The 14,561-nt window shown below is 44.4% G+C and overlaps 1 protein-coding gene across 1 annotated transcript in view; it reads left to right on the top strand.

The window, feature by feature from the left end:
* LOC132971999 (neurocan core protein-like) overlaps nt 1-14,561 on the top strand; it is a 113,554-nt gene that overhangs the window by 72,753 nt on the left and 26,240 nt on the right. The window contains exon 11 of the mRNA XM_061034832.1: nt 11,570-11,683. Within this exon, the coding sequence (XP_060890815.1) occupies nt 11,570-11,683 (114 nt within the window). The remainder of the gene's footprint in view (nt 1-11,569; nt 11,684-14,561) is intronic.

The following is a 14,561-nucleotide window of genomic DNA, read 5'->3' as shown; positions in this document are numbered from 1 at the left end:
CGTCCAACATACTGTCTCCGCTTTCTCTCTGTGACAACACTGACAGCTCGGCTTCACTGCTTCCACTTCCTCCCTCTCCAGCAGCCTCACCTGGACGCTCAGACAGAGCAGAGGAGATGATGTTTGTTTTCTGAAAGAGGTCAACGATCATCAAAAAGATGAAGACAGCATGCTAACCTTCTTTAGTTTCATTTCTACCCGGGGTCCGAGCCTCACGCCGCGCTGCAGGTTTTAGTGTAACATACACACACAGAGAAGTGGAAGCAGGTGTGTCACAAAGTCTGAACACAGAAAGAGAACTTTCTCTGACAGAAAACCAACAAAAAGTCCAAAACAACTGGAGGAAGAAAACAAACTTCTTTGAAAATGAAATGGTCATTGTAGAGGAATGTGGAGAAGGTCATGTGGACGAAGATGTTTTTGTGAACTGAGCGTGCGTGGACGGGATTATTTCTTTAACACGGAGATTTTAAAAGAACCCGCCTAGGTGTGTACTCGGCTTAAATTCACACTTGTTAATATCCATTCTGCAAATACACACAATGTGCTGAGTCAACACACACACAAGAGTAACAACAGACATTAAGTTTAGCTGAGGTCGCGGCAGGCTGGGGCCGATCCCAGCTGTCATTGGGCGAGAGGCGGGGTTACACCCTGGACTGTTCACCAGCCAATCACAGGGATTCAGACCAGGAACCTCCTCACATAGAGACTCCTGTCAGATGGGGATTCAGACCAGGAACCTCCACACAGAGAGACTCCCGTCAGACGGGGATTCAGACCAGGAACCTCCTCACAGAGAGACTCCTGAAGGATGGGGATTCAAACCAGGAACCTCCACACAGAGAGGCTCCCGTCAGACGGGGATTCAGACCAGGAACCTCCACACAGAGAGGCTCCCGTCAGACGGGGATTCAGACCAGGAACCTCCTCACAGAGAGCCTCCCGTCAGACGGGGATTCAAACCAGGAACCTCCTCACAGAGAGACTCCCGACAGACGGGGATTCAAACCAGGAACCAGCAGAGATAACCACTCTCCGTTCATATACAAACATGATGTTCATACTGATACTCAGGGATGCTGCTGCTACACACTCGAGCATTACTAACACAACCCGACACACACTGAGGGGGTCTGCCTCTGTTTCTGGACGAGTGGAGGATCAATAGAAAGGTATCCCTCTTTTGTAGAAGGGCAGGAAGTGTCAGTGTCCCTCAGCAAGCTAAAGGAAGTCCATCATCCAGGGTCTTTCACAATAAAAGATGACACGCACAAAGAGCCTTTCAGCCAGAACCTTTGTGTGACAAACATTTCCATTTCAAAGACGTCACATCCTTTTATACTGGCTTGAAGTCCACTGTGATTGGGAGGCAGTTAGGAGTAAGAAGGAGAAGAACACTTAACACCCGGTGTATGTCCTCTACAGCGTCTGTCAGCACGTGCGTCTCACTAATCAGGAGTACGCTTGCATGTGTTTAAATTCCTCCCGTGTGGCATTAATATTGTCCCTCCATGCCCTCCGTACCTCTCTGTCGGGCGGGAAGTCTCTGGTGACATTTAGCAGTTCAAAGGTTGTCGGCGTAATTGATCAGACTGCAGTTTGATCTGCTCATCTGACATTCAGTGGACAGAGAGAAAAAGGTGTTTTTTTTTACTCTGCTCTCTGAAGACAAACGTGTCTTTTCCTCGAGCGTGATTTCATTCTGTCATCACATTGTGACACACAGTATTCACAGAAACACTGTAAACGTGTGCCCTTCTTCTCTCCTTCCTCTGCGGCAGGAAGTTGAGTTTCTCTCTCTCTCCAACCTTTTTTTGTTTTTTGTCTTTTTAACGGTCTTCATTGCTGCCGTCCTTTTCATCCTCTTAATGAAGCTCCAGTCTGACGAGGTTATTCTCTTATTTCCCCCACACAATTATGTCCGACACATTTGCAGAAAACAGAACTCTGGCTCCTCAAATGTTAAATGTCTGAAGAATAGAGTCTGAAGGTTGGATGCAGGGCTGACGTCCTCAGAGTTCTTTTCAAGCAGTCATTATGTTGATGACAAAAGACGACCTCGCTGCGTACCATTCTGTAATCTTAACATTCAAAATGGATGACTTTCTTTCTTTATTCTCTCTCTCTATGGCGTCCAGGATCCAGAGTAGTGTTGTAGTACTCGAGATCCCGGTCTCGTCTCGGTCTCATACTGCGAGGACTCACTGTTTTTACTGTGATTAGAAAGAAAACGCCTCTTTATAAAACTACAAATAACTTCAAGTCATTTGTCAAGATAAGATAAAGATAAAGATAAACTTTATTGATCTCCCATTGGGGAAAATTTCTTTGTTATTGCAGCTCAAAAACAGTAGTATAATTAGTAAAAATAGCAAAAAGTTAAAAAACAAAAATATTTACATTAATTAAATAAAGCAAGAAATTACAATAGAGATAAAATAATACTAGGCATATACTATAAACACTTTCACTTGTGGAAAGACAGAGGACAGTTTTTATTAAAAAAACACACACAGTGTGGAGAATTACTGATCGTGATTGTGAACATTATTAGAGTAGTTTTATTTTGTTAAATCTTGTGATGAACTTTCAGAGATAATCGTCTCGACCCCTAAATGTCTAAATGCTCTGGTCTTGGTTCTCGTACTGCCTGTGTCTCGGACTCCCCCTGCCGTGGGAATTGTCTGTAGCCAATCAGACGTCTCCCTCCTATTCAGCCAATCACAGTAGGGTAGATTAGATGGTACGATTTAATGTGATCACTCAGCGATTAGCCGAGCTGTCTGATTAAGTCGTCTTTATGTCGACGAGTACAAACAGTCTCTGTGATTGTCGTTCTACAGATGGAAAGTCGTTTAACAGATCTGATCTAATTAACTGTTTCCTGTCCTCATAAGTGTCTGAAGCAGCTTCTAGTTCATCCACAGATCTCAACCAATGAGTGTGTCGGTAATCCTCCAGGAAAGAAAAGGACGAGTACAAAACGCCTTCAGGCCTCCACACTTCCTTTCCACTTTGACCCCTACCACACGAGAGTTCCTGTAAGCGCTCCAACGACCTCCTCCACATCCTCTCAGATTCTCTTAAACTCTTATATGTCGCACAAAGCGTTTCTGCGCCCGCCTAGCTTGCGTGCTGCGCAGAAGTTAAAAAAAGTTCAACTTGGGCACAGCGCTCTGTGACGTCATCTCGGTGCGTCCAATAGGAGTGAACATCAGATCACAACAAACGGCGTGTTCGTGAAGCGCTCGTTATAGAGCTGCAGCTCCTTGGAGAGCCTAAACTCTCCACATCCTGTCGGGACCCCGAGGATCTCATGAAGCCACGTCCTCTTCTTCTTCTTCTCTGCTCGTCCCCTCCTCCTCAGCAGGAGAAAGGTCAGAGTGGACGCTGACAAATAAACAGTGTTCCCACTGGTCCTGGAAAACCTGGAAAACAGTTGACTAATTTTCCAGTACTGGAAAACACCTGGAAAATAAGAGAAAAAGTCAAATGTCCTGGAAAATTATTCCAACACTCTCCTACAAAGTTGGACATTTTCACTGCCACGCGTTAATAAAAGTATCTATTTGTTACATATGTTGGGCCTCAGCCATGTGGTTGGGACAAAGGACTCAGGCCTATATCACAGTCTCGAGCCTGACTAAAGTTATTTTGAAGGCAACTAAACAAAGGGGTCTTAGCCCAGCAACCCCCCAACAGAAACTAACAAATAGGTGTGAAAAGTGGGGGGGTTGGGGGCTTCTGAATTCTCTATCCTCATTGGAGGAGGCCTGAGGTAAACCCATAGGCAGCTCCAGTCTTTAAAAGCAATCACCAGGCATTGCTTCCTGCTCTTCAAGTGTGGTCTGCCGACACCAGAGGATACCCTCTCCAACAAGATGGACTCCAGCATTCGAGACAAAGCCTTTCCTCCTCTTGACTTACATAGGTTAAACTCCAGAGCTGAGGTTGCTCAGTATAGGTAGCTCTTCACATGCTGAATTCAAGCATCAGAGGATTCAGCTGACTACTTCCACGGCATATTTTTAGGAGTTTTGGGCGCAATCAGATGCTATCAGGTTCGAGCAAAAAGAAGAGTTTCTTTCCTTTGGTTTTTCGTAAGACGTCATTGAACGCAACTGGACAGGAGCGCTGAAGGAAGCCCACTGATCCTTGAATCCACAAGGACACATAAAGAACTCGGCTCCTGCAACCAGAAGACCCATAGAGCAGCGCTCTGGTCAAAGATCTGAATCCCGCTACCCTCCTCCTACATCTGCCACGAAGGAACCCTGCCTGAATCTGATGATTCAACATTCAACAGAGTGACGATCTAACCAACTTTGCAACGATCACCAGGAGTTACCCCAAGTAAGAGCTTTGGTCTGGGCAGAAATAGTTTCAGAAATAGTTATGTTTCTTTTATAACCACTGATAATTATGCATCATTGTTGACGACACGTCACATTCTGTTTATTATCTGTTGTAAGCTGCTGCATTTGTTTTATTGTGATGAACTGCTGTGTTCACCTATGTATGTAATGCTATGCTACTTTACCTTCAGTCACTGGCTTTCTGGTGTTTAAGTAACAGTTACTGAACTCAGCTCAGAGAGCTCAAACTATTTCAAAAGGCAGCCACACGGCTTCTTTTGTTGTCCACCATTTTCTCACCATGTGACGAAGCCACATGGTGCATTGTCTCTCCATCTTGTTTTCTCTCTCTCTCTCTCTCTCTCTCTCTCCTCTACACACACACACACACACACACATTTACACCTCATTCACAAGGTTTGCTTGATAATGTTTGTTTGCTTAGATTAGTTTATGATAGTTATTTGTTTGATTAAGTTCATTGATTTTGGATTGATGTTGCTTTGTTTCAATAAATTCTGTTATAATTTAAGAGAGCAGTTGTTTGTGATTACTGGTGTATTTGCATTGTGATATAAGCTGGGTGCGAAGGCTTTGTGTACGGATTCACGCCTTCAATTTATTAAATATAGTTATTAATTATTAATAATATTAGTAATTAAATAACTAATTTGAGACTGATTTGAGTGATATTTTGGTTATATTTCCCTGAGTACAGGTTGGTGCCCCAAAACGAGATTAAACATAGTTTAATGATATCTTATTTATATTATTAATAATTAAGTATAATTATTAAAGAATATAACCAAAGTTGACTTGATACAACCCCAACACATAATACTCAACACAGATTGAATGGAAGTCTATAGATAATGTAATGGCTCCGCCTCCCCCTAGTGAAAAGTGGATATTTATTTATAATTTAGAGGATGGAGTGAAAAGATCCTTCACAAAAAGAGAAAAAAACACCATGAGAGTAAATTGTGGTAACAACTATCAGGTAGACTTGTGTTTTCTCCTCAGTTTGAGGTCAGCACATCATCAGTAGTTAGTTAATGTTATTGATGACGTGCTAATTTCCACTGAATCTTCCTCTCTAGTCGGTCTTTCTTGCTAACCTAGCTGCTGTCTCACTTCCAGGGCTGTGTTCTGCTATTACGTGCCTGCCAAAAGTGAGAGTGAAATACAACTATTTCATACGTCTGATAAATACCAATTGGCAATATTTATAAACTGCAGATTGGAAAAGATAACCGCGTCATGTGTGAAAGAATGTGTTCATATGCACATGGAATGATGTATGAGTCAAACACGGGCCGTAAACTGGCTAATGGTCCTTTTACTTTGCTAGCATTGTCTCTTCAAATGCAATACTGCGTTAAGGGTAAGAAATGGACCACAACATGATATTAAATGTTTAACCTTTGAAGCGATACCTCACAGTGGGTGTGATTAACCTTGTTAAAGACTACACATAATATTGGTGTTGCACAATTACGGACTGTCATACCAGCTCGATCATCACTGAAAATGTCCTGGAAAAGTCCTGGAAAATGATCTCTGGAAAAGAATGGGAACCCTGAATAAACTGTGCAGTCGATGATTTCCTGACTATCGTTTGGGTCACCTAGAAATGTGTCGTTGCTTTTTGCTCGTGTGCGCTCCCCTCCTGCTCTGCGGCCTAACCTGCAGCGAGCGCAGCGTCCTGTCTGACCGGATCTTTACAGTGAACACTTCTTCAATCTTCAGGACAATCAGCCACGTACTAGTGAGGATTCTGCTCCATCAGCACAGGACTTTTTATCACATGATGGTACCGACACAGCACGCTGCACGCCGCTGAAGGTGACAGAGGGATGTCTCCTCTTCTGGTTCCATGCAGATCTTTTTAATGGCCCAGTTACTCAAACACTCAAATAATCTGCCTTGTTTTAATGGAGTCATTGGCTGAAATATTGATTCTTCTTTCTGAGTCTTTATTACTCTCTACCCCCCCCCCCCCCCCTCTATCTCTCTCTACTCTCTCTCCCCCCCTCTCTCTATCTCTGTCTCTGCTGGACTCATTGGCCTTCCTGGATAAAGATTTCATGACCATGAAATGACTTGATTGAAGCTGATGTCTCATTTATAACACGGTGAACGAGCTGTTTTCTTTTCATGTAGCCTCAGAGTTCACAAACGCTGTGGCTGTGGTGAGGAGTGAAAGCATCACTCTCAGTGTTGTTAAGAAGTTAAAGACCCTCCAGAGGTGTTGCAGTCATTAAGGGGACGGTGTTTGGATATGAAGTTGATCTTGGGCTGGGCGACAGAAAGTAATCTGACCTACTGAACGGACAAATATTCTCAAAAGAGAAATGTGGAAAAGGCTGAGCCAGGTCTTCTCCCACCTGATTTAAGTTGGCTCTCTCAATTCAATTCAATTCAATTCAATTCAATTCAAAGGGCTTTATTAGCATGGAAAACATACATTAACATTGCTAAAGTTTAAGTCAAAATAGAACACAAAATTACGTACAATTAAAGAAAACCAAAGATTAAATATTTAACTAACTGAGCTGGAGCAGGTTTATGTTTTTTTTTTTTTTTTAGATGTAAGAAGAAAGAAAATAAAATAAATAATAATAATAACAATAATAATAATTTCATTTAGCTTTTTAAAATATTTACAGATGACTACAGATGACTTACAGAAATATAAAATAAAGATATTAAGATTTAAAGAGATGATCTTTTAAAGACTAAAGGTGTATGTACAGCTCTGTGGTGTGTGTATGGTTCAGTTATTTACAGATGGAATTAGTGCAGGGATGTTTTGTTCATGGGGGTTTGGAGCTGTTGGACGTTCTCTTCTGCTCGCAGCAGTTCACATAACGTGCTGCAGTGTTTGCACACTGTTGTACCTCACCCAGCAGGTACACCAGTTTGGTGTCCTTTATGTGTGTTTGTGATGTCTCTGATGTCCTGATACAGAGTACAGAGCTCTGTCTCCACCTCATGCTGTTTGCAGTGGGTGCAGACTCTGTCCTCTTCGGGGAGCTAGGTCTGTCGGTGGCGTCCTCTCTCGATGGCGAGGCCGTGTTCACTGAGTCTGTACGTGGTCAAAGATTTCCTCAGCTTTGGATCAGTCACAGTGCTCAGATATTCTGCCACTGTGTAATCTCTGTTTAGGGCCAGATAACATTCTCATTTGCTTAGTTTTTTGGTTGATTCTGTCCAATGTGTTAAATAGTTTTCTTTTTGTTTTTTAATAATTTGGTTTATTCTGATTGGGTTTCTGTCTGAGGGCTCTGCTTGGGAGCCCTCTCTCTCTTTCTCTCTCTCTTCCCCCCTCTCTCTCTCTCTCTCTCTTTCTCTCTTTCTCTCTCTCTCTTTCTCTCTCTCTTCCTCTCTCTCTCTCTCTCTCTCTTTCTCGCTTTCTCTCTCTCTTTCTCTCTTTCTCTCTCTTTCTCTCTCTCTCTCTCTCTTCCTCTCTCTCTCTCTCTCTCTCTCTCTATCTTTCTCGCTTTCTCTCTCTCTCTCTCTCTCTCTCTCTCTTTCTCTCTCTCTCTCTCTCTCTCTCTCTCTCTCTCTCTCTCTCCATCTCCTTATCAATTATTCATACTCTGGTTTTGACACATTCTTGCAGTGAGTTTCCAGATATCCTGTCAAGCAGCACCACCCCCGCTTTGTCTGGCTGCTCTCTCACCATCCTCCTCATATCACTACGTTTCCAAGTCCTCATCCTCTGTCCTCAAACTGGACACACACACACACACACACACACACACACACACACACACAGAGATGTGGACAAAGTTTACTATTATTTATATAGTATTGTTTACTGTATAACAGTAAAGATGTGAGCTCTCAGACCGGCTCATAGTGGACCTGCAGTGTGTTTGCTTCACCCAGCAGTGACACACTGTGCTGCACCTGTTTGTCCCTCCATCCGTCTCTGTGCCAGCAGATAAGTGGAGCTCTGCTCCCCAGAGACCCAGCTGCTGCCCGGGACGCTTTGTTGTACTGGGGAGAGAGCCAGAGAGCACAGACACACACACACACACACACACATACACATAGACACATACACACACACACACACACACACACACACACAGACACACACATAGACACATACACACACACACACACACAGACACACACAGACACACACACACACACACACAGACACACACACATAGACACGCATACACACACACACACACACACACACACACACACACACACACACACACACACACACACACTCACATGAAGCCGGTTGAGCAGAGTGGACATGGAGTGGAGTTTGAGTGGGAAGGCTTAACGCGCTCTGTTTCTCATCGCTCTGTTGGAGTCGAGGTGAGGAGAGTACACACACACAGGAACACACAGTGGTCACACGTCACACACACGCACAGGAACACACACACACACACACACACACACACACACACACACATCTGGTAAACACCATTCAGGAAATCAATCATGAATGTTAAGGGCCCTATTTTGACGGTACGCGTCACACCACGATCTGGGCGAGGAGCCCAAACCGGATGGATCAGGACATTATGAAGCTCCGTCTCATCGTTCCCCTGAACCCACAGCACTCACACACAACTGATGGTGGATTAAAGGTGTTTTTGTTGTAGCCCGGCTATCACTTGTGTCATTAACGTCAGGGTTGTTGATTTCCTCCAGATCCACTTTTTCAGATTTTGGTTGAAATTGTCTTTAGGTCCTGACAGAAATGAATAACTCATGTTCTCTGAAAAATGCCATGAGGTACCAATCTGATGAACAAATCACACAATGCCAGACTATAAAGTCAAAGAACCTGACGTAGTCTTTGTCCTGCAGGGAGAGAAACGTTGACTCCTTTGTGCTAACACACGTCTGGTACCTCCATGTTCACCTTCCCACAGCGGGCGCTCTAAAGGCGGATGTTCAGAGCTGAACTTTATTAACCCCAGAGCTTCTAATCTTCCTTCATCCCTCACCTCGGAGCTGCAGTGTTGAATGAAACCAGATGCTCGCTCAGATTAATCTCCAGGAGCTCTTCTCTTTGCTTTTGGACAGCTGTTCTGAAAACTGCTCATCTGTCGTTTCAAAGTGTCCAGGGAGACTTTTATTCAGTGTCTAAAATCCATCATAGATAATCATAAAAGAAGACGAGGCACCAGAGAGGTTCTTCCTGGGATACGGGGGTTTTTACGATTTATTTGGGTAATGTCATGAACTTTTTCTTTTTTAGTAGAAATACTTCAAAGGAAACATTTAAAGATAAGTCAGGTGGTCTTATACTTGTACATTATGTTTTTGTCCCAAGTGAAGGAGTGTAAGCATTACAGGGTCTCGTTCAGCGAGGGTCAGATGGACCCTGAGACTGACAGGCGGATTGGCTCAGTGTCCGCAGTAATGTGGGCGTTTTGCCGGACTGTCTTGGTGAAGAGGGAGCCTGAAAGGTCGATCTTCGTTCCAACCCTCTCCTGTGGTCAGGACCTTTGGGTAGTGATCCTAAGAAAAAGGTCGCGGATACTAGCGGCTGAAATTATTCAGTCTTCACTGGCTGCCGGTCAAGTCCTGCATCACAAAATGCTCCTCCTCACCTACAAATCTCAGCACGGTCCTCCCCCCCCCAGTACCTTTCTGACCTTCTCCACTCCCACACGCCGACCAGGAACCTCTGATCCTCGGACACTGGGTTGCCCTCCATCCCCCACACCAACCTGCAGACTTTCGGGGGTGCAGAAACTTCAGCTTAGCAGCCTGTCCACCTGTTCAACCCCGCTTATGGACTTATGGAGTCTCTCTCTCTCTCTCTCGCTCTCTCTCGTGCACACACTCACTCTCTCTCTCTCTCTCTCTCTCTCTTTCGCTCTCTCTCTCTCGTGCACACACTCACTCTCTCTCTCTCTCTCTCTCTCTCTCTCCTGCACACACTCACTCTCTCTCTCTCTCTCTCTCTCTCCTGCACACACTCACTCTCTCTCTCTCTCTCGCTCTCTCTCTCTTGTGCACACACTCACTCTCTCTCTCTCTCTCTCTCTCTCTCTCGTGCACACACTCACTCTCTCTCTCTCTCTCTCTCTCGCTCTCTCTCTCTCGTGCACACACTCACTCTCTCTCTCTCTCTCTCTCTCCTGCACACACTCACTCTCTCTCTCTCTCTCGCTCTCTCTCTCTTGTGCACACACTCACTCTCTCTCTCTCTCTCTCTCTCTCTCTCGTGCACACACTCACTCTCTCTCTCTCTCTCTCTCTCGCTCTCTCTCTCTCGTGCACACACTCTCTCTCTCTCTCTCTCTCTCTCCACATTGAAAGGAGGAGTGGAGGTGGTTCGAGCATCTTGATTAGGATCCTCCTGGAGGTAGACCCAGAGTTCACTGGAGGGATTATATATCCCGTCTGGCCTTGGAACGCCTCAGAATCCCCCAGGAGGAGGATCTGGAAAACTTTTCTGGTGAGAGGGAAGTCTGGGTTGGCTTCTTTGACCTCATGAGGGTTTCTGTGTTACCTCGTCATCGGAAGACTTCAGCACAAAGCTTTGTGTGGTCGGGCAGCTCAGAGACATGAGGCCTTTAGTTTGTCATCTTTCACAGCTGGTGAATAATACAAATGGAATAATGGCCCGGATCCCCCCCCCCCCCCCTCTGCTAATGTGTGTTTGTATGTTTGTATCCTCTGTGAGTTTGTAAGCTCTGCCCAAAAGGCTTCATTATTTTGGTCAGTTGTGAATATTAAAGTGGATTTGCATACAGTTTGTGTGGCAGCCTCAAAGTTGGCAGGAGCATTATTTAGTTGTTGTTGTTGGTGATGCAGACTCGCCCAACAGACTCTCTCTCTCTCTGTCTCCCTGAAGTCTTTCCTCTCACTCTTTTTTACCTTTCATCCCACTCATCACTCTCCCCGCCTCCTGGATCTCAGGTCTGACAGCACACCGGCAAACATATAACAATTAGCATAATGCTCTTTGGTGCATCCCGAAACCGCTCACTCATGAAGTTCAATCAGTCGGCTTTAATTACAACTTTCTCAGAAACATCTCTGATCTCTCCAACAGTTTGATCTCTCAGGGGTTTGTTCAGTTGCACGCTGTGGCAGGTAGCTTAAAAATGAACTATTTTTAAAGTGCTCTTCATGTGTGTAAAGTGTGTATGTGTGTTTTGTATCTAATCTGACTCCCCCCCTCTCCTTCTCTCCCCCCCGTCTCTCTCTCCCTCCAGATGTCGATGACTGCCAGTCGAATCCATGCCAGAATGGAGGAACCTGCATCGATGAGATCAACTCCTTTGTCTGTCTTTGTCTGCCCAGCTACGGAGGAGCGACCTGTGAGAGAGGTAACGCTCGGAGGGAAACTCTGAGGTGGGAGAAGAGAAGAGAGAAGGGTGGAGAGAGAGAGGGGGAGAGAGAGGAGAAGAGGGGGAGAGAGAGGGAGAGAGGAGGAGAAGGGGGAGAAAGAGATGAATGGATGATGAGGAATGGTTCAGACAGGATGAGGAGATTGGGAAGAGGAAAACCAGAAGAAGAAGAAAGAGAGGGATGGGAGGTGAAGTGAAGGTGGAGGTGTGATTATGAAGATAGAGAAGGGAAAGAAAGGGCCACGGAGAAGGACGAGATGCAAGGAGACTATAGGTGATGTTTGAAGACCACAATGTAGAGATCAATCAGCCCATCGTCTCTACACCCAACCAAGTGCTTGTGTCTTTGCTGATGATTAGATCCTGGACACATGAAAACAGGAAGAGGGTTATTTAAAGCAGACAGAGGACTATGTGTGACAAAGTCCCGCATCATATCAATTAGCATGTTTTAAAGATTTAATGTAACAATTTCAACACATTCTGAACCGACAGATTGTTAGCTTTTCAAAGGAGACCCTGTTTGTGCTTTTTGTCCAAACGGTTCAAGAACAACATGAACGCTTGTCACCATCGGCCTGGATATGAATCTTTAGGGCGTTTAAGGAGAGAGGGAGTTAATGAGGACGTTTACATGTCAGAGGACACGTGAAGGAGGGAGGATGAAGGAGCTGGAAGAGGATGAGGAAGAGGGAAATGCTCTGATTGAATGTATCAGGTTTATATAGAACACCTGCATCCACCCTGTGGTGTGTCTCATTAGGAGAACTCCCCCAAGAGGAGGCAGAGAAGGAGGCTGTTCACAAACTGCATGTTACACTACATGAAAACATGGACGACACGTCGAACAAAACCACACTGAGGAAACCAACAGCTGCTGCAGAACATTGGAGCCGAACATTTGGGTCAATCTCTAAAAAGCTGTGAACTCTTGTTCATTTACATCTGCATGAAAATGCTTCTTAACGTACTTCATCGTACATAAGATTTGAAACATTGAGAGAAGAAACTGCTTCTGGCACACCAACGAAGAAGAGAAATGTTTTCAATAATTCATTTGAGTATGCCCTTTATGTCACAAATGAGGCACTTTTTATCTTTCAACTGATATTTCTCCAAATGACTGAATGTTCATTTTTAGATTTTTAGGATTTGACTACAAAGTTACACATTTTCAGTGTGAATTTAAAACCAAGCAGCAACCTCCAGTGTTGAAAAATGAAGCCAATGCTGAAGTGTAAAATCCTGCAGTTCCTGGAGTGTCCACTAGAGGCTGGCTGCAGAAGCACAGGAAGTCACATACACACCCATTCTAAAAAGTCTGTTTTTACAGCCTGGTTCAAAAAACAAATAGGTGTGATTATCTCATGTCTCGATCGACACACACTGTACGGGGGGTGAATGTTTTGATGACTCATCAGTTTTGATTTGATGAAGGATAAGAGTTATTCACAATAAGGCGTGTAGCTGACCTGATTGACAGGTGGGCGTGGTGTAACGGTTTGTCAGGAGGTTTAAAACCCGCCTCAGCTCCAGCTCTCAGTCTGTCGTTAGGTTGACTGAAAGTTAGACTGAGACAGCATTTCCAGCATGGAGACCGCCATTGATGGGACTCCAGCGCCCCCTGCAGGAACAGACGGGCGACGTCACTCAGGCTGTGTCCTGTAATATTTACACTCTATGATATAAAACCCAAAATAAAGAGCTTTGATAAATAAGGAAACAGCAGAATTAGATAAATGTTTGGTGTTGCCATCTCTTATATCTTTAGCGTAAATAGAATAAATATTTAAAGATTGTAAACAAACACAAAGAGTGGGACTGAAAAGGAGAGTGTGGGATTTTAGCAAAGGACACTTTTCTTTAAGGGTCGAGTGAGAGAACAAGAGAGGACGTTTCTAAACTGCTTTGAGTTCCATCAAATCAGGCTCGTTTCTGTCTGGCCAGCTGACCTTTGGCCTAGACTGTGAGAAGAGGGTAGACGTTCAATAACTGTCTTTTTATGTGTCTGGCTCTGCTTTTTACTGCCCTGCTCAGAGAGATCTGGGAGTTTGTGGGCCCAGTAATCAATACAGAGAGGAAAAGCAGGACATTTGAAACGTGCTTTGAGCGGCTCGAGGTTTTTAACTTTCAGACAGAAAAAAAATCACGCTCACAGAGTAAAAGTTTAAAGGTCCAATCAGTGAGATGTGTAGTGAGTGAGATGATAAAGGTACCTTACTATATGATCAGACATTAAGGAAACATGCTATGTTGAAGAGCTGTCTTCTCTGACAACAATGCAGCAGCCTCCTCTCTAGAGTGGATGCTCACACAGGTCACCATGTGGTGGACTCTGAAGCTTCAGTGTTTATCCAGCTCTGCATGGGTCTGTAAACCTTTCTGTGTTCTAACCTCTCTCCATTTTTCAAAAGCATCTCCAATATTGATCCTAGTTTGAGCACGTTTCTGCTCGTGGAGCTTATTAGAAACATGCAGAGGCTTTTTAAATCGGGTACAATCACTTCTATCTGAACCACTTCTCTTGACCGCTTCCATCGCTGCAACACCTGTTGACCTGATAACTGCTCTCATATCTGACAAACCGAGGGGCGTCCAAAACGGCCGTGTGGGGGTGTCTTAAAAGCGCCTACCTTCTCTGGTCCAAACAAATCCAGAGCATTCAGGAGCAGAATCTAAAGTTAGAAGGAGGACATACTGGCTGCTGCATTGTTGTCAGAGAAGACAGCTCTTCAACATAGCATGTTTCCTTAATGTCTGATCATATAGTAAGATACCTTTATCATTTCACTCTCTACACATCTCACTGATTGGTCCTTTATCATAAAGTTGTATTATTTTGATGGCCAGCACTGTT

Source organism: Labrus mixtus, chromosome 3, assembly GCF_963584025.1.
Source record: "Labrus mixtus chromosome 3, fLabMix1.1, whole genome shotgun sequence".
Classification (NCBI taxonomy): Eukaryota; Metazoa; Chordata; class Actinopteri; order Labriformes; family Labridae; genus Labrus; species Labrus mixtus.
The sequence above is the reverse complement of the archived record's forward strand: the minus strand, read 5'-3'. Positions and strand labels throughout refer to the sequence as shown.